The sequence below is a fragment of the Xenopus tropicalis genome, chromosome 5 (genome assembly GCF_000004195.4).
Source record: "Xenopus tropicalis strain Nigerian chromosome 5, UCB_Xtro_10.0, whole genome shotgun sequence".
Classification (NCBI taxonomy): Eukaryota; Metazoa; Chordata; class Amphibia; order Anura; family Pipidae; genus Xenopus; species Xenopus tropicalis.
Window position 1 is genome coordinate 133,686,355 of NC_030681.2, and position 24,210 is coordinate 133,710,564.

A 24,210-nucleotide genomic window follows, 5' to 3' on the forward strand; every position below is an offset into this window, starting at 1 on the left:
ATAGAACTAAAGTGGAAAGCAACGCAAAAACAATTTCTGCCGAGAGGATTCACAAAATTGATGTGTTTCGAATGCAATGATTAGTGACTGTTCTGCTGGGACCAGGCTTCATTTCCACTGTCAGTTGTTGATGGAAGGAGAAGATATGGAGTCTGCGTGAGTCAGCAAAGAGTCTATCGGAGAAAAGCTGACTGTTTAATTAATAGGTTTATGAGGCATGTGCGTCAACACACCATCATTTGCATTATGACTTACAGAAGTACAATTTAATAACTGGAATTTAGGGGGGAAAAAGTAGGCACCACTCATTGAAATCAGCCAACAAAATGACTGAAATAAATTGGTGGCATATAAGATACTGTAAGATGTACAACTGGGAGGTCAGCCTGTGCAACATCAATGCAGAGTATGGACAACTGGTGTCCCAACCTCTATCTTTCCATCCTGAAGCAGATCTACAGTATTACCCAGAGAGCACATCCTTACTGTGGAGCTTGCCAATTCTGGTACCTTATAATTCACAGGAACTGAGGCATCTGTCACCACTGAAGGGAAAATGATGGCTACAGAATAAAGAAAAATCCCATATGTTAAATTTGCTTCTTTCTGAAATGAGACTGGCCCTGGAGCAGGAGTTCCCAGCAGCACACAGCTAAAACCGCAATAGTAAATTTAAAATTTTACATGCCACTAAGTGTTCTTGATAAAGACCAGCTTAAAACATTTGCAAATTTGTTGCATGACTTTCAGATGACTGCCCATCACACCCTTGTAAATGTTTCAGTTTCACAGAGAACATTCTAACCCAGCCGCACAACTATAACTGCTTTTACCAGTTGCAATGGAAGGAAACCGTTTCAGGTTATTATCAGATATTTTGTTTTAGTAAAAAAATAGTGTGGATAAAGGAAAAAAAAAAAAGAAACATTGTGTGCATTTTAATTAAACAGAACACTGGCACATAAGAAGCATTATTCAAACTAAATGAGAAAACATGGGTACGGCAAAGTTTTTTTGAAAGATTGGGGCTTATTTATCAACACGGGGCAAATTTGCCCTTGGGCAGTAACCCAAAGCAACCAATCAGGAAATTGCTTTTTCTAGCCAGCTGCAGGTAGTACAATGAATGCAACAATTTGATTCGTTGCCATGGGTTACTGCCCATGAGCAATTTTGCCCAGTATTGATAAATGACCCCCAATAACTCCGAGTCCACATTCAATGAGAGCTGTCAACTTTTTAAGAGGTGCACTAACTTTCCCTTCATCTCCATTTATTATAACTTGTCTAGTCCTGCTCATATGGTAATTAATTTCAGCAAGTTAAAAGATTAAATAATTGTCAAAAAACATCTCTGTTGGCATTGATCTTCAGAACAGAAAGAAAATCAGAACAATGCGGGGGAAGAAATGTAATGATTAATGTGCTACATAAGGTCCATGGCACAAAGTTGTGATACTGATCTAGATGTAGTATCATGGTATTTTGATTGTTGCCATACATCATAGGTTGCCAAAGGCGGCCAAACGCCTGACCTCACACTTACTTATACAGACGTATAGTAGGGACTTGCCACCCCTGCCCGTCCCAGGAAAGAGATTAATGGTGTAGTGACTTTAGACCTAATTAGCTGCCCATGCAACCTGCCACAAATGCCTACACATATACATAATAATAGAATATAGAATTATTTAAAAAAAAAAAGTTTTTTTGTACAATTAATCCAAAAGGATTATTTTAAGACAATTTATCTTCTATATCCCTTTTAGGTATAGTTAATTTATATGCCCATGTTATCATCTTAATACTACATTTATACATTCTCATTTTCCTCATCTACTTCATAGCTGCCCAACTGACAGTATGGCAGAGCACCGGACCTGGCACCTCACATATACATCCACATATATCAGACAGGTCTGTCTGACCCATATCTGTATGAAAATCCATTGGGGTTAGGAGCCCATCAGCGCATTTATGAGATCCTCATTCTCATGGCAATGTGATCTATTATTGCCCTCCTCAAGGAAGGAATACTGGGGAAAGATCCACTTGTTTGGCGAGGTTGCCAAATGAGCAGATCTTTCAGTGTATGGTCAGCTTTAACGTGGTCATACATGTCAAGATCTTCTTCCAATATGCCCACCTAAAGTGGGCGATAACAGGCTAATTTGGTCTATCCTCACCCCGTTACTTACATTTTTTTCCCAGTGTCTGACACTGGGGCTGTTCACCTTTAAATTACTGTTTAGTACAAGGTATACAATGATATTCTGCTCTCCAGTTTGGAATTTTGGAATTTCAGCAGCTATCTGGTTGCTAGGGTCTTGTTTACATTAGTGGTTTGAATATGGAGGGGGGGGGGGTTGAATAAAAATATAAAGAATAAATAGTATCAATTTGAAAGCTGAAAAGATGTAGATGAAGGCAAATAATTTAAAAACTAGAAAAAAAAAATAATAAAGACAAATAGCAAAGCTGCTAGAAATAGGACATTCTATAACCTATTTAAAGTTAACATAAAGGTGAACCACCCCTTTAAAGGAACAGTAAATGCAAAATATGAAAGTGTAGAAACATTAATTAACTACAATATAATGTACTGTTGCCCTGCACTGGTACAACTGGTGTGTTTGCCTCAGAAACACTACTATACTTTATATAAACAAAGCTGCTGTGTAGCCATGGGGGCAGCCATTCAAAGGAGAAAAGGCACAGGTTACATAGCAGATAACAGATAAAGCCCCATTATTTTCAACAGAGCATATCTGTTATCTGCTATGTAACCTGTGATGGCTGTCTCCATGGCTACACAGCAGGGTATTTATATATACTATAGTAACGTTTCTGTAGCAAACACACCAGTTATACCAGTGCAGGGCAACACTACATTATACCTTTATTACAGGTATAGGACTCATTATCCAGAATGCTCGGGACCAAGGGTATTCCGGATAAGGGGTCCTTCCATAATTTGGATCTCCATACTTTAAATCTACTAAAAGATCAATGAAACATTAATTAAACCCAATAAAATAGTTTTGCATCCAATAAGGATTAACTACCGTATATCTTAATTAGGATCAAATACAAGGTACTGTTTTATTATTACAGAGAAAAGGGAAATAAATTTAAAAAATTTGATGAAAACGGAGTCTATGGGAAAGAGGCTGTCCGTAATTTGGAGCTTTCTGGATATCGGGTTTCCGGATAATGGATCCCATATCTATATTTCAAAAAAATTTAATTTATGGTGTTACTGTTTCGTTAACAAAAGAGCCCTTACTAACATGAAATTAACTTTGTTCTTAGCATCTTAAGAAAATCCCTTCTCTTCTACAGAGTGAAACTCTATTTGTATATTTCTGTTAGTTTGTTTGAATTGCTCTTACACTTTATCATTATTCGAGCATGCTACTCAAGGCATCTATGATTCATTGTAGCAACTGAATTATCCCTTTTACTGTGGACCCAGACTGATGGAATAGCAGCAAAAATGTAGGCATTTGTCATTTAAAATCAATGTTAGACACAGCTCTTTCATGGGCAATGGTTTTCCGAACTTTTAAGCGCTACTGAATTCTACGTAAAATTGCAGGAGTTACTTTCCAGCTGGCTTCACTCTAAAACTTAGGGTTCTTTTTAGATTTTGGGGGTTTAAGTTCCCATTGAGGTCCAACATAAAGTCAGACGTATCAAGGGCAACAAAAAAAAATTCTCATCCCCAAAACTCATCCAAACTGGCTTTAACCCTTTCCCTGCCAAGACCGTAGGTACTACGTCGTTTTAAAAAAAGCAGTTGCCTGCTAACGACGTAGTACCTACGTTCTTTCTCCCTTAGCGCTTCTCTCTGCATCGGCGGCAAAAGCCGCCGGTGCAGAGAGACAGATGTGCCCCCAACCCCTTCGGCAATGAGCCGAGGGGGTTGGGGGGGATGGTCCTGCGATGCGATTGTCGCAGGACCATCCTACAAGCAGCAGATGCGATCGCATCGCATCTGCTGCTTGTACAGCTTCCTGCTTCCCCCCCCCAGAGCCGCCTCCCACCTACTTCCTCGGCGACTGCAGGAAGGAGAAGCAGGGAACCGATCTGACCTTCAGACAGGTAAGTGTGACTTTATTTTTAGTTATACACACTTTTACACACACTTACACACATTTATATACATTTATATACTGTTATACACACATACAACACAATTTAGCACAGGTTTTTTTTTTTCCACTTTGCACACTTATATACACTCATATACACTTATATACACTCATATACACACTGTCACACAACTTTTACATGTGCACATGTATACACAAACTCACAAAAACTTTTTAATTTTTTTTAATTTTTTTTTTAATTTTACTTCTTTTTTTTTTTTTTATTTCCCCCCAAAACTGTTTATTTTGACAGCGTGACTATTGGATCAGATATTCTGACCACTAATTATGCTGTCGTGCGACTTATTTTGTTGTTTCATTGATTTGCACATTTTTATCCCTATATTAGCATTCCTGATCTGTTTTAGCGTAGCTTTGCCATGTGTAACTTTGGTGTACAAAAATAACTTTACCTATTTTGAATTAATCAGAATGTGTACTTTCCAAACATATATGGTTTTCTGGGGGTCCCTGTGTACTTTGGGGGTCTTACTGCATATAATAGGCCGTCAGGAGGCTCTGTGTGCAAAAGCTGAGCTGGCAGGCGAGAAATCCTTATGCACTATTTTCATTTTGGGGTCAGTACATACCGCAGACTTTGGTATATCTATGCATATTGGGCATCAAACTGTTCAGTAGGCCTCTGGTGTTCCTATTTGGGATGAGTTGCCTTTGTACGCAAGAAATTGTGTGAGATAAATGCGGCAAACTGCAACATTTTTATGCGATTTTCTCAAATGTCATAAAAACTACTAACTTTAGGAAAGCCTTGCAGATGGGTACCTTGGTGTAGAAAGGACTCTTTACCCTTGTTGGATTTGTCAGAATGTGTACTTTCTAAAAATATATGGTTTTCTGGGGGTCCCTGTGTAGTTTGGGGGTCTTACTGCATATAATAGGCTGTCAGGGGGCTCTGTGTGCAAAAGCTGAGCTGGCAGGCGAGAAATCCTTATGCGCTATTTTCATTTTGGGGTCAGTACATAACGCAGACTTTGGTATATCTATGCATATTGGGCATCAATCTGTTCAGTAGGCCTCTGGTGTTCCTATTTGGGGTGAGCTGCCTTTGTACGCAAGAAATTGTGTGGGATAAATGCGGCAAACTGCAACATTTTTATGCGATTTTCTCAATAGTCATAAAAACCACTAAGTTTAGGAAAGCTTTGCAGATGGGTACTTTGGTGTAGAAAGGACTCTTTACCCTTGTTGGATTTATCAGAATGTGTACTTTCCAAAAATATATGGTTTTCTGGGGGTCCCTGTGTAGTTTGGGGGTCTTACTGCATATAATAGGCTGTCAGGGGGCTCTGTGTGCAAAAGCTGAGCTGGCAGGCGAGAAATCCTTATGCGCTATTTTCATTTTGGGGTCAGTACATACCGCAGACTTTGGTATATCTATGCATATTGGGCATCAATCTGTTCAGTAGGCCTCTGGTGTTCCTATTTGGGGTGAGCTGCCTTTGTACGCAAGAAATTGTGTGAGATAAATGCGGCAAACTTCAACATTTTTATGCGATTTTCTCAAATGTCATAAAAACTACTAACTTTAGGAAAGCTTTGCAGATTGGTACTTTGCTGTAGAAAGGACTCTTTACCCTTGTTGGATTTGTCAGAATGTGTAGTTTCCAAAAATATAGGGATTTTAGGGGTCACCCTACATTTCTGCAGCTTCTACCCCTCATAAAACTGCCATGTGTTTATGAATTAGGTAAAGATAAGCCATGAAATTAGTGTGCACAAGGTATATTTGGGGGTCTCTAAGTGCCATGTGCTTTGATAAACCTATGTACAGTGGGCATCAAACTGTTCAGTAGACCTCTGGGGTTCATATTTAGGGTGTTTTATCTTGGTACCTAATGACCTGTAAAAAATAAGATGCTGTATAGTGGAAGTTTTGAGGTGATTTTTGGAAATGCCATAAAAATCATCAAACTTAGGAAAGCTTTATGGCTTGGTACTTTGGAGTAGAAAGACATGGGTGCCCATTTTAGATTCGGGGGAACGTGTACTTTCCAAAAATATATGACTTTCTGGGGTGAATGTACTTTTTACTAGCATTATCCCACATATAATGATGTAAATGTATTGATTTTGCAGAAGCTGAAATGACAAATGATAGTTCATATGGGGGTATGTTCTCATTGGGGCCCCTACATGCCACATACTTAGGTAAACCTATACATACTGGGCATCAAACTGTTAAGTGGGCCCCTGGCGTTCATATTTAGGGTGTTTTATCTCGGTACCTAATGTTATGTGGGAGATAAGATGCTGGAAACTGGAAGCTTTGAGTGGATTTTTGGAAATATTATCAAAATTGCCAACTTTAGGAAAGCTTTGCGGCTTGGTACTGTGGAGTAGAAAGACATGGGTACCCATTTTAGATTCGGGGGAATGTGTACTTTCCAAAAATATATGGCTTTCTGGGGTGAATGTACATTTTACTAGCATTATCCCACATGTAATGATGTAAATGTTGATTTTGCAGAAGCTGAAATGACAGAAATGACAGTGCATATGGGTGTATGTTCACATTGGGGCCCCTACATGCCACATACTTAGCTAAACCTATACGTATTGGGCATCAAACTGTTCAGTGGACCCCTGGCATTCATATTTAGGGTGTTTTATTTGGGTACTTTATGACCTTTAGGAGTTAAGATACTATAGACTGGAAGCTTTGAAGCGATTTTAAAATAATTTCACAAATTTTGATAAAAACCAATAACTTTAGGAAAGCATTGCGACTTGATAGTTTGGAGTAGACAGACAGTTGTGCCTATTCTGGATTCCCCAGAATCTCTTCTTTCTAAAAATGTAACATTTTCTGGGATAAACTTTCTGTTAGCGGAATTTTTGGCCTTAAAATCTAAAGTATGCAGCTTTCTGGAGCAGTGCTTTGGAAATTTGGTAGTGTACTGCTGGGAGTTTTTGACCTATACATGTGAGAAATCTCCATAAACCTATATATATTTGGTATTGGCACGTTCAGGAGACATGGGACTTTCCAAATCAGGTGTATTTTCATGCATAAAATAATTTTTTTTTCTGGTATGTGTGTTTATATTATGGAAAATATAATTTTTTTTCATTTTTTAGACATTTAGAGGCCTATATCTTGTTACAAAATTGGAATTACACAAAAATTCTACCATATTTTAAAAGCTTAGGTTGTCCTGAAAAAAACAATATATTGTTTTCCTGGGTAAACTAAAAGTCCCCCCAAGGAAAGGCCCCTAAAGTGAAACAGTGCAAAATGTTCAAAACGGCTGGCAGTGAAAGGGTTAAGGCTGGACTTCCAGTAAATAAGCACTGACCCTAAATCCTTCCCTCTTTAGTCTAAGCTGGGATCCCCTGTTCACTGTTTGAACCTGTGGGGAAGCTCTCCTCTAAGCCAAGATTTTTGGGGCTACCAATCTCTACTTCAAACATGGGATCATGCAAACACAAAAAGTATGTTTCCATAAAGGTGCACCCTTACATTAACTATTATAATTTTACAAAGCAACCTATCCTAATTAATTTCAGTTGGTGTTCATTGTTTATTTTGTATGTTGTTTGAATTCCCACTCTGCCTGTTTCCAGCCTGCAACTGAAAAAAACTAAGTGCAAGGATTTCATTTTATACTTCTTTTTAAAATTAATCTTTCTTTTCAGGCCTTCTCCTATTCATGTTGGCTGACCCTGTGCCAGCAACAGTAAATCCTAGAAAAATATACAGGAGTTCAATTCCAAGTCAGACGCTGCACAACAACAAATTTACATTTTAAATTAACCGGCCCTTTAAGGTCACATACCAAGATGCTCAACACTCAGTAGCACTGTAACCTCCAACAGGACAAAGGATAGACCAGATTTTCTTGCCTTTCCAGTCCAATAAATACAAGCTGGTGAATAGTTTCAACACACGCCTTCATATAGGTTTCAAACAAAACCCTGTGCCCTATTAAAAATCCTCCACATGTATGGGATCAGGTATTTGGAATGCTTGGGGGCTGGGGTTTTCGTGATAAGGGGTTTTCTGTCATTTGGATTACCATAATTAATTTAACTATTAAATAAACCCAACAGGATAGTTTTGCCACTATAGTAACTTTACTCTAGTTTACTCTAGTTTACAGCAGTGAATGTTTTAGAAATCCAGTATAGATAGGAATGATGGATTATAGTTGTCTGGAGTGGACCATGAGAAAGTATTTTTTCTTGGTTCGGCGTATTTACATTGCATGCTTATTTTAGGTGAATGGAAGGAAAACTCCCTGTTTACCTGCAGATTTGCTCAGTGTTAATGAATGAACCCCTCCAGGTTCTGAAAAAAAGATTTTTGGCTCTTATCTCCTGAACTTTTTGTTTTACAAGCTTGGATTTTTCAGGGTGAAAAAAGGAAATCGTCTGACTCCCTTTAAATGCCTTGCCTCTATCACTACTCCCCAAAAGCCAATCCCAATAGCCTTCTGGCACTTGGCATAATTGCCACATTGCTGGTCTAAGAGTGAAAATAAGTATTCAAGTGCTATTCCGCTAAATACCCCTAATACTGTCGGGCTCATACCAAACCAAAGTCTAATTTGTATATTATTTTGCAGAAAAAAAGGTATTGCTTTCAATCAATAAGACTTTAAGCTGCACACTGATATTGATGTGGGTGTGTCATTAGTCTCATTTATATTAGATATGGCTCAGAAACTGGTGATATTTACATGCCATAATCTGGTTTACACTTGCCACACAGGTAGTTTTAAGAGTATTTATCTATGTCCTTCTACCCAAAAGGATTTACGGTTTTCATACTTGTAAAACAGAGGCATTCATATAAAAGATCACGTGTCGGAACTATAAACGATCTGGTATCTTCTCTAGAGGAAAAATATTATAATTTCTTGGAAAATGTTCTTCAAATATTGTTCCTATCACATCCACAAAGGATTTCACATTAGCAAGAACTGAAAATACCCAAGTTTATTAAGCAGAACATTTTCATTTGGATAATTTAGCTGCAGAAAATAAGCCAAAAACAATTCCCCACCTCTAGGCTAGGAAATTCCTTTACTTTCCATGGGAGACATAGGATATTTTGGTTTAGGAAGCATGAGCTGACCTTCCAGAAATCATACATCCAGATGTTTCATACATAACCATTGCACAGATAAGACACACAAACATAGCAAGCCTTTAGCTCCTATGTAACCTGAATCATCTTCGGCAGTCCAAATGCTTAATTTCCTCTGTAACCGGTGTTACTATTAACGATTCTAAAGTGCAGTGGGTGAAGCATTATGGATAAACAAAAACGTTCACACATGCCCGTATGCCACATGCTTTAGAGCGGGGATCCCTAATCAGTGGCTCGGGGGAAACATGTTGCTCACCACCACCTTTGATGTTGCTCCCAGTGGCCTCAAAGCAGGTGCCCATTTTTAAATATCTGGCTTGAAGGCAAGTTTGGAAGCACAGAGACACAGTTCTACTCCAAACAGAGCCTCCTGCAGGCAAGCAGTCCACATAGGGTTACCAAATAGCCAATCGCAGTCCTTATTTGGGGTCCCCAAGGAAATTTTTCATGCTTTTGTGGCTCCCTTTTTAAAAAAAGACTATTACCTGGAAGGTTGAACTATATGAGCCACTAAAGCAACAAACCACACTTTACATAATAATGAGTCAGAATGACTGCTCAGTGACTAATGTGCACAGCATGCAATCCATGTAAGAGAGTTTGATATCCCCATTTATTTCTGTGGACTTTGCATACAAATTGAATTTGCATGACAGACACATTTTACACTGGAAATATAAATCATTTTAAACAGTGGAGCTATTTACATGTGCCAAACAGCTTGCAGCAGGATGCATCTCATGATGACTGGCTAACACAGTGCCATTATAATAACATTGGCCATAAACTATATTCCTTGTCAAGCTGACTCATACTGACTGTAGATTTCAGCCATACCTATGAAATTGCAGAGAACATACAGTTGGGGCTCATTCAATAACAGTAGGCAAATCTGCCGCCATTCAGTAACTGGTTTGGAGTTATGTTCCGAAGCCATCAACTAAATTCTAGAGCTGCTGCAGTTGATTCAGGCACTAAGGAGTTGCATACTTGGGGTGCTGCTACATGTGGGAATCATGCTAATGGAGATCATTTCTATAAGGTGTAACCATATTTAAGACTAATTTCCATATATGACATAACATTACAGGCACAATTTTCATTCTAAAAATTCCATTCTTATTAAGCACCCTTTCCAGTACTGTAGATTGTGAGCAGATATAAGGTCACTGAAATGCTCCCTTGCAGTTGTTCAGTTTTAAAAAGTGCTTCAAAACCAAGGAATGGTCCAGGAAATTGGGCACAGCTGATAACTTTAGCAGTAACCAGAGGAGATAAATAACAGTTATATTGTATCAACTATCTAAAACTAAATAATGAAGTTTATTGTCAATATCCCCCTCTCTGCATCTGCCTCTCTTCATGCAGTGGCCGGGAGTCATAATGTATTAGACCTGTTAATAAAAATATATGTTTTGGGGGCTCATTTTCAAGCAGATATGTTATAATTCACTCTGGTGATTAGAGGGAGCGCTAATATATCTTTTAAGCAAAATATGCACTCCCCAAAAGCTGTATTAGACCTAACTGCCAATTTAAATCAGACTCCTGACTCCTACATTAAGGGGCTGATTTACTAACCCACGAATCCGACCCGAATTGGAAAAGTTCCGACTTGAAAACGAACATTTTGCGACTTTTTCGTATGTTTTGCGATTTTTTCGGATTCGGTACGAATTTTTCGTTACCAATACGATTTTTGCGTAAAAACGCGAGTTTTTCGTATCCATTACGAAAGTTGCGTAAAAAGTTGCGCATTTTTCGTAGCGTTAAAACTTACGCGAAAAGTTGCGCATTTTTCGTAGCGTTAAAACTTAACGCTACGAAAAATGCGCAACTTTTCGCGTAAGTTTTAACGCTACGCAAAATGCGCAACTTTTTACGCAACTTTCGTAATGGATAGGAAAACTCGCGTTTTTACGCAAAAATCGTATTGGATCCGAAAAATTCGTAAAGAATCCGAAAAAATCGCAAAACATACGAAAAAATCGTAAAGTACCGATCATTACGAAAAAAACGCAATCGGACTCCATTCGACCCGTTCGTGGGTAAGTAAATCAGCCCCTAAGAGAAAAGAAAGAGAGACAGATACTGAGAAAGAGAGTGAAAATTAACTTGATTATTTCACAAACAGTGCAGAATGTTTAACTGATTATATTTAGAAAGTTTCTTATTTTAGTATGGTGAAGCCTCTATTCAATTTTTATGTTTACAATAGTTCCCCTCCGAGAGGGCTGCTGGGCAACAGAAGGGTGAATAAAAATAAAAAAATACAAATTAAATACAACTAATTGATACAGAAATAAAGAGGGCCCTGCTCTTAAAACAAATATAAGATCTATGAATGCATGAACACTGGAGTTAAAGGGGTTGTTCACCTTTACATTGACTATTAGTATGATGTAGAGAATGCTATTTTGAGAAAAATTCTATTTGGTCTTTATTTATTTTGATATTTATTTAATTTTTTTATATTTTTTTCCCATCAGCTATCTGGTTGCTAGGGTCTAATTTAACCTAGCAACCAGGCAGTGGTTTAAGAGAGAGAAAGAAATATGAATAGGGGAGGGTCTAAATAAAAAGATAAGTAATGAAAATAATAACAATAAACTTGTAGGCTCAGGAAGCAATAGATTTTTTTTGCTTCTGGGGTCAGCAAGCCCCATTTGAAAGCTGGAAAGAGTCAGAAGAAGGCAAATAATACATTAACTATACAAAATAAAAAATAAAGACCAATTAAACCATTGCTAAGAATAGGGTTATTCTATGTCATACTAAACATTAAGCTGAAGGTAAGCCACCCAGAAATGATCTGCCTGTATTGTATGGGACAAACCTATAGAGCGACTGCTATAGGATGGGAAAGCAATGCGGCACTATGCTGACTGGTTGGGAATGGATGGGAAAGATGTATGTTCTCAGTAAAGTGCTATGGAACATGCCAATGCCACATAAAAAAAAGAATGTATACTATCCAAATATAAAATATTTGCAATACAAGGTTTGTACTTCTTGCCACTCTCCTCTAAATCTCGGACCAAGGCAACATATCCTTTCTCTTTTCCCCTAAAGCCCACATATCTCTAGCAATGGCAGCAGCACCCTTCTCCCTGGCAGCAGCACCCTTCTCCCTGGCAGCAGCACCCTTCTCCCTGGCAGCAGCACCCTTCTCCCTGGCAGCAGCACCCTTCTCTCTGGCAGCAGCACCCTTCTCTCTGGCAGCAGCACCCTTCTCTCTGGCAGCAGCACCCTTCTCCCTGGCAGCAGCACCCTTCTCCCTGGCAGCAGCACCCTTCTCCCTGGCAGCAGCACCCTTCTCCCTGGCAGCAGCACCCTTCTCCCTGGCAGCAGCACCCTTCTCCCTGGCAGCAGCACCCTTCTCCCTGGCAGCAGCACCCTTCTCCCTGGCAGCAGCACCCTTCTCCCTGGCAGCAGCACCCTTCTCCCTGGCAGCAGCACCCTTCTCCCTGGCAGCAGCACCCTTTCCCCCTGGCAGCAGCACCCTTTCCCCCTGGCAGCAGCACCCTTTCCCCCTGGCAGCAGCACCCTTTCCCCTGGCAGCAGCACCCTTTCCCCTGGCAGCAGCACCCTTTCCCCCTGGCAGCAGCACCCTTCTCCCTGGCAGCAGCACCCTTCTCCCTGGCAGCAGCACCCTTCTCCCTGGCAGCAGCACCCTTCTCCCTGGCAGCAGCACCCTTCTCCCTGGCAGCAGCACCCTTCTCCCTGGCAGCAGCACCCTTTCCCCTGGTAGCAGCACCCTTTCCCCTGGCAGCAGTTACTCACTTGTGGGCGCTCCCTGTGCCAAGCCCTGGTGCTTTCGCTGTGGGACTGTGAGAGGAACCTTCCTGCCAGTGAGGGCAGAGCCCTAACACTCATCACATAGCCGCTTCCTTATAGGTAGCGCTCCCCGCACAGGTGTGGGAGGCACATACACCTGTCACTATTGCCTATAGCGCCCAATGGGCTTAGCTACACTGGGGCTGCCCAGCCTCCCGTCCTCCCTTCTTCATTCCTTATTACCCCCGCTGGCGGTTTAGCGAGAACCCCCTCAACCCTGGCCTCTGCCATGTGGTAAAAGAAGAGCAGCCCAGCAACTGCGGAGCCGCAAGTCTCCCTCACTGCCCGGAATCCAAGCAGGCAAACTGAGCGGCCGCCTAAACGTCATATAGCGAAGGGCGCGCCGTAAAGCAGCCGGCTCCGCCAATGGGCGCGCCGTAAAGCAGCCGGCTCCGCCAATGAGCGAGCAGAAGAGACAGAAAGAGGAAGCCGGGTATTCGGCCAGTGGAAACTTACTTACCAGGCGACATGGCGCAGGGCAGCGGCAAGTCCGTGTTATTCGTATGCTTGGGTAAGTGACTGCGGATAAGCCCCGCTTTTGCCAGCCTTACCTGGCGCAAACGTTGCTGAAGGCAGTATGCTAAACCGCTCTTGGGGTTTCTGGGAGTTGTAGTTCATTGGCTGTAGCTGCTGTAGTTGCTTTTAGGCTGTAAATCTAATCTAAGCAGGAGTTGAGTGCCTGGGGTGCTCCTACATGTGGGGATTATGCCAGTGGGCAAAGGCATTATTAGGTGTAACCATATTTGAGACTAATTGCCATATATGACATGACAGTACAGACACCATATTTAATCTAACAATTACATTGTTTTATTAGGCACCGCCCCCTTCTAGTACTTACAGACTGTAGGTTGTGAGCCAATTGAAATGCTTCCTTGCAGTTGGTCAGTATTTAAAACCAAGCAATTCCTCTGGAAATTAGGGCCAACTGGCAACTCTGGAAACCAAAAGGCATAAATATCAGGGCTCTCGTTTCAACCCATGTGCTGTAGGATTCATTATGCATACTTTCTGTTGTGCGAGTCCTAAATCCAAAGGGTGAAGACACACGGAGCTACTTAGTAGCAGATACTTTTTCAGGGCTACTAAACGCCAAAATAAAGTCCTACCATGGACAATACTGGGCATTACCTCTGCTAAAACACACGTAGAGACAGTTATCAGTAAATGATCAGCATTGTCTACTTTAGTAGCCACAAGAAGTAGCTGCTACTAGTAGCTCTGTGTGTCTTCAACCTAACACCCAACCAATATGCCCACATAAGGTGCCTAACATTGTCACCCCCCCTATTGAAATAGACTTAACATGCCCTTTAAAAAAGGAGGTTTGTAGTCATAGGGGCATAGTATGCATAATTCATTTGAGGTAATAACATTTACAAGTTTGGTCTTGTTTTTAGTGCCCAAAACAGATCATGGTTATGGCTAACATTTGCTGGGGGAGAAGCGATGTACAGAACAAAAAAGTTCTTATTTAAAATCTGAAAACAACAGTGAAGATCATTAGGGTTCTATAATGGCATTGAGTCATTTTATTAAAGCTTTTTATCTTTTATAATTTTCCCTCAGGTAATATCTGTCGATCTCCAATAGCTGAAGCTGTTTTTCGGAAGTTGGTTACCGATGCAGGAACATCTAAGGAGGTAAGTGGCTTTCTTTGGAAGATAGATTTACTTTTGGAAGCCTGTCTATAACATTCTCAGTTTTACTTGATTAAGCAGTAACTCTCCCTGGTACTTCCATGGACAGAGAGTGCAACAATATACCGATGTTTATAATATAAGCAGTTATTGCAGCATTGTCTATTTAAAGAGTAAAGATGGCCATACACCCTACAGTTACAATCTTTCCCACGATCATTGGTTGTAGGAAAGATTGTTCATCCACTTTACTAACTTTAAGAGCTGAATGCAGTTAAGAGACATGCAGGAATTCTCACCTCTATCTGAATATATTTAGAGTGTTCCTCTGATCACCTTTGAAGTTTACATTTATTTTATGTTTTAGCAGCTTCTCTTTTAAGGTCAAGAGTGTCATAAACTATTGGTTTAAGCACATTCTATGCAGTTCCTGGATTCAGTTATTCCCTGTGTTGCTGACTCTCAGTATATTAGCAGTCTAATAATACAAATATTTCAGAAACCTACACTACCTATACTACTTTATAGCAGCTTCGGAAGATTATATAAATGTAAAATTTTTTTAATACAACCCCATAGCTGCCAACCTGCCAGCATTGCTACTTAGGGGGAAATTTTTGAGGTCGCGCACGCTTCTGGAAGTGACGTCATGTGCAAAATTGCAGCTGACTGAGCAGAATGTTTATAGCACTTTCTCTATTTTCTTTATTTATTTCTATTTTTCCTTTTTCTAACTTTGGTTTTACACTATCTCCCCTCTTTAATCCCCTTCCACTACTACTATATTATATTTTGAATTTGTTATACTTTGGAAAACCAGACAGCGCGCTAACAAAATTCACTAGCCCACAACTTTTAAGGTAGATTCTAGAAAGATAACTGTACTGAGGAGAGCTTGGACGCCCCTCAAAAATGGGAACCTTACTTCCTGAAACTCGGGCTATTTTCTTTTCATGCACTACTACCTAATATTGATGGTTACTTTCCTTTCTTGTGCATAGTTTGATACACCCACATTGTTGAACAAAAAATGTACTAAATGTGCGCTGTTCTGGATTGTTATGCTACAAATTTCAATAAAAATAAAATTTAAAAAAAAAAAAATTGCAGCTGAAGCTGAAAAATTCCACACACACACGTACACAAATGCATCAAATTATGTCACCAAATGCTTACTGTGTATGCGTGCCTGAAATCCGCTGCAAGACTTTATGAGACTTCGGGGGGGGGGCTGACAGCTCTGCAACCCACAAATTGTGTGGTAACAGTACTGTTGTGTAAGCAGCCCTTAAAGGAGAAGGAAAGGCTAATAAAGAGTTAATCTCAAGCTCCAGGCATACCTTCAGTTCTCTCAATAGTGCCCTTAAGTCTCCCCATATTTCTCCCGTTCAGATGATCAGAAGCCTCGTAGGAAAAAAAACGCTGAGCTCTGTAAGGAAAGTTCCCATAATGCCTGGCTCCTGCACCAAGACCCTTCTACATGCTCAGTTTGTAAGATTATGAGGTAGCTTCCTGCTGATTGGCTCAGATCCACATTCCTAAGGAGGGGGAGGGAGTTCTAAGCATTCTTGAGGGAGAGGGGAGCAGTAGAGAGTGTCACAGGAAAACAGAGACAACAAATCTTTTGACTGAGGACTTGCAGCTTTTCTATGAGTGCGTATGGCTGTATTTACATAGGCCTTTCTGATAAAGCTTACTTAGTTTTTACCTTTCCTTCTCCTTTAAGAAACTGTTGAGTTAATAGAACCAGCACTCGTTTGGGAAGTGTCAAATATTGTCAACATTTGGTGTAAACTTTCTTAATTTCATGTAATTGCCTTTTTCCTGCAGAACTAGGAAAGCATCATAAGATCTTCTTGTGACTTCAGGATATGTCTAATATATAGTGTGTAAATGGATTAGGAAAGGGAGTATGCTTTTTTTTTCTTTACCATGGTTTGAGGACACAGATAATCTGGTTTGAATAGGGTTAGGCTTCTGTTCCAGACTGACCTCTCGCTGATTTGGTTGGTATTTATATTCTTTAACCATATCAAATCAAACCACCTTACAGTTGTGTGGTTGGAGGGAATGTATTAGCTTGAGAAATGCTTAGATTAGAACTTTAAAACCCTTCTTAAAAAAAAAAAAAAAAAAAAATTAAAAATTTGCCACCCCTCCTAGATGGGAATCCTATGTAATTAGCCCTAAAATTATGTTTGGCTGTAGTTACCAGTCTCTTTGCTTCACATGTGTGAGTAACTGGGTAGGGATATTTATAGCTGAATATGTGCCCACACCTGAAAGTGACTAAGACAATTATCCCTAGAACTATAAAAGTGAAACATATTTGTCTGTTTTTTATCTACCTGTATTTTGCTGCTATAGTTATCATTCAGGATTGTATGTACATAGAAAAGTGAATACTGGCAATGCAAGCATAACAATGGTAACTGTTTTGTTTATCTGCTGGAAAATATGAAGGCAATTGTTTCTCTGGGTATTCATACCTGCCCTATCCTTACCTCTTACCATAAAAAGCATTTCACAAACAATTAGTGGGGTTCACCCAAGCACTAGCAGTAGCCGATAGTGGGGCCGTGTGTTTATCACTTTGTACCCTTCACCGGCATCTGTAAATGAACCCTCACATGGAGTGCTTTTATACAGGTCACGGAGCTCCAAGGTGACTTTTAATATTCTCATTATTTTTTATAAAATGTTTTTATTACACGTGTTTCAGTGAGTCCAGCTACACATGTGACATAACTAAGCACCAATTCTGCCTGATAACATTGCTAAAGACCTATTTTACACTTTATTCATGGCTCTTCTGTGTTATAAAGGACTTTGGTTCAGTCAAAGGAAAGGCAATGTATTACACTTCTTGTCTTTTTGTTCTAGTGGACTATAGACAGTGCAGCAACATCTACATATGAAATCGGAAACCCACCCGATTATCGAGGGCAAGCCTGCATGAGGAAGCATGACATACCAATGAGCCACACTGCCAGGCAGGTACTGTACCATTGTTTCATTCTAAGCCTGTCCATTATGTTTTGTGTTGCAGTGGTCCATAGACAGCGCTGCAACTTCAGACTGGAATGTGGGTTCTTCCCCAGATTCACGGGCCCTAAAGTGCTTAAAAAGCCATGGTATCGAAACAGCTCATAGAGCACAGCAGGTATAAGACCTAAACATGTTTTAATCTTTCATTTTCGGCATATTTGATACAGCTGTTTTTTTAAAGGTCCACACCAAAACATGAAAAGGCTTCAAATGTCTCTAGTATTGGTAAGAAGATATATGTAACATATATTTAGAAAATGGGGTATTTCATACTGTAATGCTAAAAAGCATTACAGTATAAAATGCCCCATTTTCTAAATCTTTTTTATCACTACACTCCAAGGTTTTAAAAATAAAGGTTACAATAAACCAAGACCAACCCCCATATGTTATAAAAGGTGCTAAGTTTGCCCAGAAGCAGCAACACATAGTAACCAATCAGATGTTGGCTTTTAAACAGGTGACCAGTAAATGCTGCCTGCTGATTGGCTGCTATGGATTACTGTGCCCGGGCAAACTTAGTGCCTTTTATTACGTACCACCCGCCCCCCCCCCCCCCCCAGTGTCTTTACACTAAACGCTAGGGCACTTGATAGCAATCTGTACAGTCACAAAGCACCATATTTCTGACTGGCTGCATTAGATTTAAATGTCTAAAGCCTTTTCATGTATTTGTCAGTGGCCCTTTAAGCAGTATGGTTTTCTAAATCTTCTTGTTCATCTATACATTCAGCCTTCTTTCTGAACTTCTTTCTAATTTTGTCTTTGGAGACTGAAAGCTCAGAAATATTGTTAGGAGGCAGAAGTTATCCTTTCCATAGAAGACCTGGCTAAAGGTGGCCACACATGTAGCAATTTTCGATCTTTGGTCACATGAAAGATCACTCCCACCCTCCACTGACGTTCAGGGCTGATTCGTCAGATATGGTAGAAACAACAAGCCCAGAACGTAAATTTTTCTTGAAGGCGCCCGGTCAAAATTTTTTAACCTGGCCAGTCGATGAGTCGACCGATATCCGCAGCCTTTTGCTCAGCGCAGCTCAATGGGGCTAAAGCATATGACAGTAGATCCGCTTTCCTCTGCCTGCGGGTGATCTACTTTGTGTACCTCTGCCCATAGCACAAACCACAATTGATGGATGAATTTCTATTTAAAGTGTTCTCTCGTTGATAGCACTGTGTGTGATATTAGCAGTGGATCAGCCATGTTAAAAAGTGAATTCAAATATATTTTCATTTTACAAATGGAGTAAAGCTGAGGGAAACAGAGGCTTTTGGATCTTGTCTAATGTAATGTTTATCTCATTTACAGATTACAAGAGATGATTTTCTTTCTTATGACTATATTCTGTGCATGGATGAAAGTAATCTACGGTGAGTACAGATCATATACTCCCTTACGTCACATAGAGACATCATTTCCTTCTGTTGCCCATGTGATGCTTTGTTCTTTTACTCGTGCCCTGGAAATGAATTTATACTATTTCAGATTCTGTAACATACAGACTTTGAAGCATACACATTCCCTGTATTATGTATATGGTATATTAGCGCCTTTTCCACTGATGGCTGACCAGTGTATCCATTAGAATTTTCATATACTTTTCACTGAAATTAAAATGTGAATCCTACCAATGCATTGCTTTATCCTTTAAGATTAAATGTTGTTCCACACCTTTTACATTTTGCAGTATATGCTGCGTTCTGCAACAGTTCCATGTGTATTGCACCAGCCTCATACACTGGCACTAGAAAAAAAGAAACAAGGGGACCTGTTGGCAATCATATATTTCCTGCTCTGTCTCTATCAGGCATAAAGGCAGGGCAGTCTATTACTTTCACTTTACATTCAGCACTGTTTTATAATCAATGCACTCCTCACATTCCCTTAGCTCCTAATTGTGTAGCCTTTGTGTAGGCTAAGGCATTAGGTCCCCCATTCTAGCACAGCAAAGTGTTAAACAAAATAGCAACTGTTTGCTGTGAATTCCAAGACTGAAGGAAACAAAATGTAAATAGTTTATATAGTGTAAATAAAGATTTATGGGGAAAAAAAGGATTTGGAATTGTTTCTTAGAGTGACAGGTCTCATTTAATATTGTGTTGTGATTCTGTCTTTTGATGCAGGCCAATGTGGGAACCCCAGGGCTACCTGCTTTGGCAGACTTGTGTACAATGCAGACACAACAACACTACGTGCAACTATGCAGAAGTAGCTTTTTAAGTACCTAATGATTAATGATTGGAATAGGTTTGTGCAACAACTATGGCCATTCTTGTGCAACCACAACTTGCAGATTTGTAAATGAATCCTATAACTTCCAAAGGTTTATTTTCAGTGTACAGCATACCAGTAGATGTTTATGATTATTTATATGTACACTGTTACATATACATCTCTTCTATTCACTTATATAATCACAAATGATTCTACTTGTTTGGTATAGAGTATCCCACTGAGTTGTGATTTTTTGTTTTGTTATTGTCTTTTAGAGATTTGAAGAGAAAAGGCAGCCAGGTGCAAAACAGCAAAGCTAAAATTGAACTGCTTGGTAGCTACGACCCACAAAAAAAGCTCATTATCGAGGATCCCTACTATGTAAGTCTCTTACTGTGTTTTTGTTGATAAAGAGCAGAAGCCTTCTACATTCTTGTATAAAGGTGTTCTTGCGTTACAGGAAGATGATCCCAAGAGCATACTGTCTTCTAGGGAGGGTAGTAGTACTGGGGGACAGTTCTCTGGAGAGCAATAATTAAGGAAAACTTGTTTTTTGTTTTTTTCAAAGAGCTTCTCCAGGAGAATTCTGCATTGAAATCTGTTTTTTAAAAACACAAACTGTTTTCTTTTTATATTTAATTTTGACATTTCACATATTCTTCATTTCCCAGGGTGCCACTGCCATGTGATCTGTGCTCTGATAAACTTCAGACACACTTTACTGCTGCGCTGCAAATTGGAGTGATATCACCCCCCTCCCAGCAGCCGATCAGCAGAACAATGGGAAGGGAGCAAGATAGCAGCTCCCAGTAGATATCAGAATAGCATTCAATTGTAAAAAATCCAGGTCCAGCTTGGGACTCCTCCAGTTACATGGGGGTAGGAGAAACAATAGGTTACCTGAAAGCAGTTCTAATGTTTACCGCTGGCTCCTTCTGAAAGCTCAGACTCAGGCACAATGCACTGAGATGGCGCCTACACACCAATATTACAGCTAAAAATATACATTTGTTGGTTAGAATAGAATAGAAGAAAAGAATCATGACTGTATCCCTTTAATTGGAAAGAGCAGGCAAGGATACAAGGATGGGTGCTGTGTAACCAGCAGTAATGACTATTACTGGCACTGCTCCCCGAACAGAGTTTTTAGGGAGGTACTAGAGAGCTGAAATCTGGGTCTGATTGGAGCAAATTGATCAACATTTTTAAGATTCATTGGGCCACATTCAATTCAGTGAGAAAAAGTTATCTTGTGGTTTATCATGTGAAAACTTATGAGCGTGATTCAATTCAAGAAGAAAAAACTCCGTTTCAGTTTTTTTCCATAGACTTTTCACAAATTAAGGCTTTTCTGAATTGCATCTCGAAATGAATTTTGTCCATCAATTTTCATATGATGAACCTTTTCTATTAAGTGCAAAAAACTCGAGTGAAAAATGTGCCATCTAAAAGCTGGCGGCATCATGTAGGAGTCAATGGATGTCAATGTTTTTTTAATTAATTCAGAAATTGACACTCATTAAGACTGATGGGTAGAATGTGTGTTCTGCTATCAGGTTATTATAGCAGAATTCCAAAAAACTTGAGTGTAATGTGGTGCTGAGAAATGAAAGGAAGTATAAAGAAGAATATAAAAATGTGTGTGGTTATTTTTGTTTTTGTTTCCAGGGTAGGGATGAAGACTTTGAGACCGTTTATCAGCAATGTATTAGATGCTGCAAATCATTTTTGGAAAGAACTTAACCATGAGCAGAAGAACAAACTGAAGATTAATCTGCTTTTCCCTGATTCTCTGGTGTTTCACCGTTACCATGTTTTACTGCTTTGCCGGGAAGCCAAGCCTGCAGTTCTTTTGTGTTCCATACAGAATGTTGTACAACACCAGAGTGTGGCCCTCTGTTGGGCATCAAATGAATAGTACCTTCTTTGTGATTATATAAATAAAGAAGTTTTAATATAGCAGATATTTGTGTTCCCCCTTCTTTTGCCTGTGCTATGAGAAACTGAAGAATATCCCAAGCAAAAAGTAAATGTTTGAGTACAGGGAGGACCTCTGTAGCCTCTAATCCACTGTAGGGCCGAATGTGACACGCAGGCCTTTCAGTTTTAGCTGTACATGTAACTCCCTCCTTGCAATGTTTATAATGCAAATTCTACTCCTGTAATTCCTCATCCCAGTAACTAATCATATTGTTCCTAGGTAACTCTTAAAGGAGCAGTTCAGTGTAAAAATGAAACTGGGTAAAATAGATTGTGCTAAATAAAAAGTTTTCAATATAGTCAGGCTAAAATGAAATCTATAAAGGCTGTGGAGTGGGCAGATATCTAACATAATGGGCAGAACTCTGCTTCCTACTTTACAGCTCTCTAAGCTGTTAGCAGTCAGTAACCAATCAGTGAATTGAGGTGGGGGGGGGTTGCAAATGATGCTATGGCAACAAAAATGTATTGGGGATAAAACATTTTGTTTATAGAGTGTTTTTTTTTGTGTTCAAGTAGGGAAAATAGCATTCCTTCACATTTTACCACTTCTCCTATTGCTCTGTTTTTTCTTTATTTTCCTTTTTCTCGCCCATATATAATAAAAGGAACTAATCTTGCCCAGGAGCAGTAACCCATAGCAACCAATAAAAGGCTTGCTTTTAAACCAGTGAGCAGTAAATGCTACCTGCTGATTGGTTGCTATGGGTTCCTGCACCTGGGCAAACTTAGTGCCTTTTATTTCAAAAACCCCCATCCGTGTCTTTTATTACATCGCCTCCTTGTGTCTTATGCCAGTGTGGTTTTTTATTTTTACATATTCTGAAGAAACGTAAAGGCCCATTAAAAATAAACATCTGGTATAACTATCTGTATTAAAACAAACACTTTTATTATATATGGCCTATTTACAATTATTTACATATTGCACATGTGGGCTGGAATGTTTTTGTACACGTAATTTACATAAAACTAACGGCATTAGCCTGTATACGTTTGTACAAATTCACATTTTGTTCCAACATATTTATTCACACGTTATTTCTAATATATCTTACATAAAGTGAACCGTACGCAGCAATATTTTTATCATGGTAACCTGCATAAGAATACATTGTCTTGCACGGACAATGAACAAGGCAATAGTCATGCAATTAATAAATAACTCCAATAATACTTTGTGATCCTAGCATTGAATTTTAAGTCCAAAAAAAACAGATGATTAACTCAGCAACAGGCAACCAAGGACAGATAAGCTGCCGCCAATCTACAGTTCTTGGCTCCCTTGACAAGTGGGATGATGGGAAGGTTTTCCCTTTAGGAACCAGAGAGCTGAACGTGTCTTTCTCCTGTTCTGACTTTCCATTGCATAAGCTTTCATTGTAACGGGAGTGCGAAGCTCTAACTACTGAGTCTTGGATACACGAATAATGACAGAGATATTACTAGACTAAAGTCTGCCACAATCAAGTCACATACTAGTGGATTTGGCAGCCAGATGGCAATAGACTATCATGGCAGTTGCATGGTACATATACACAACTCTGTATAGAGAAGACCACATATAAAATGTAAGAGGGGAACATGGAAGTACAGTATTCCATCAGTATGCAAAAATAAATCTTCTATAGTTCACAATGGAATATGCTACAAACAAGTCAAATGTTTCCCTGTTGGTTTCCAAGGCACTTTTTCGTAGTTCTTGGGTTTTCTTTCTTTTTTCTTGGTCATCTTTCACATCTGCAATAAGAATAAATGAAAGTAAGTATTTTTCTTTTCTTTTTCCCCATGATGTATTTCAAGATTAGGTTAGTCGTTCAGATTAATGGGGGCTGTCATCTTCCTGTAATAAACAGTTTAATGCCAAGGTCTATAACGTGTTGTTCCTCCAGAAAAGGACTCACAGTATTTATCTGATTAGACTGATGCATATATATTTTTCTCCCCTCATGGAGGAGATGCTGAAGACTCCCAATTGAAAAAAATATGGAGCGATGCCTTAAGGGGGTAAAAAAATGACATAAAAGTCCTGCTGTGATCTATTTCCTGGATGTGTCTTGTTCTTAAGTACCGGCACCTCCTTGGCTTTATCCCTTTCTCTCGTGAAACTGGCGCCAATAATAATCCAAAATAATCCTCAATTATTCCGCTTGACTCTCTCTGTTTAATGAGGGGTGTGGTGCACCAATAAGCAATACTTTAGGAAAATATATTCCTACG

General features: G+C 39.5%; 3 protein-coding genes across 7 annotated transcripts in view; 1 reads left to right on the forward strand and 2 right to left on the reverse strand.

Annotated features, from left to right (window-relative positions):
- Window positions 1-13,409, reverse strand: part of sh3yl1 (SH3 and SYLF domain containing 1) — a 51,910-nt gene extending 38,501 nt beyond the window's left edge. Inside the window, exon 1 of one of the 2 annotated variants that reach the window (XM_012962690.3) lies at window positions 13,051-13,409. In XM_012962690.3, the coding sequence (XP_012818144.1) occupies window position 13,051 (1 nt within the window). In that variant the 5' untranslated portion in view covers window positions 13,052-13,409. The remainder of the gene's footprint in view (window positions 1-13,050) is intronic. The other variant, NM_001113912.1, reaches the window with a different exon arrangement.
- A 68-nt stretch (window positions 13,410-13,477) lies between these two features.
- acp1 (acid phosphatase 1) lies at window positions 13,478-21,974 on the forward strand. 2 transcript variants are annotated; one of them, XM_012962897.3, is made up of 6 exons: window positions 13,478-13,615; window positions 14,674-14,747; window positions 17,628-17,741; window positions 19,105-19,166; window positions 20,286-20,391; window positions 21,679-21,974. In XM_012962897.3, the coding sequence occupies exons 1-6, from the start codon at window positions 13,573-13,575 to the stop codon at window positions 21,751-21,753; spliced, it is 474 nt and encodes a 157-aa protein (XP_012818351.1). In that variant the 5' UTR covers window positions 13,478-13,572; the 3' UTR covers window positions 21,754-21,974.
- An 887-nt stretch (window positions 21,975-22,861) lies between these two features.
- The window catches only part of alkal2 (ALK and LTK ligand 2), a 30,107-nt gene continuing 28,758 nt past the window's right edge, over window positions 22,862-24,210 (reverse strand). For all 3 annotated transcript variants that reach the window (XM_012963475.3, XM_002936296.5, XM_031902941.1), the window contains one exon: window positions 22,862-23,730. The gene's annotated coding sequence lies outside the window, so the exon portion shown is untranslated. The remainder of the gene's footprint in view (window positions 23,731-24,210) is intronic.

What these genes read in the sequence shown, in the direction of transcription:
- acp1 (XM_012962897.3), top strand. Translation starts at nt 13,573, where the DNA reads ATGGCGCAGGGCAGCGGCAAGTCCGTGTTATTCGTATGCTTGG. An exon ending in ATGCAGGAACATCTAAGGAG is followed by an intron (nt 14,748 to 17,627) that starts GTAAGTGGCTTT and finishes TTTTTGTTCTAG; the next exon opens with TGGACTATAGACAGTGCAGC. An exon ending in ATGGATGAAAGTAATCTACG is followed by an intron (nt 19,167 to 20,285) that starts GTGAGTACAGAT and finishes ATTGTCTTTTAG; the next exon opens with AGATTTGAAGAGAAAAGGCA.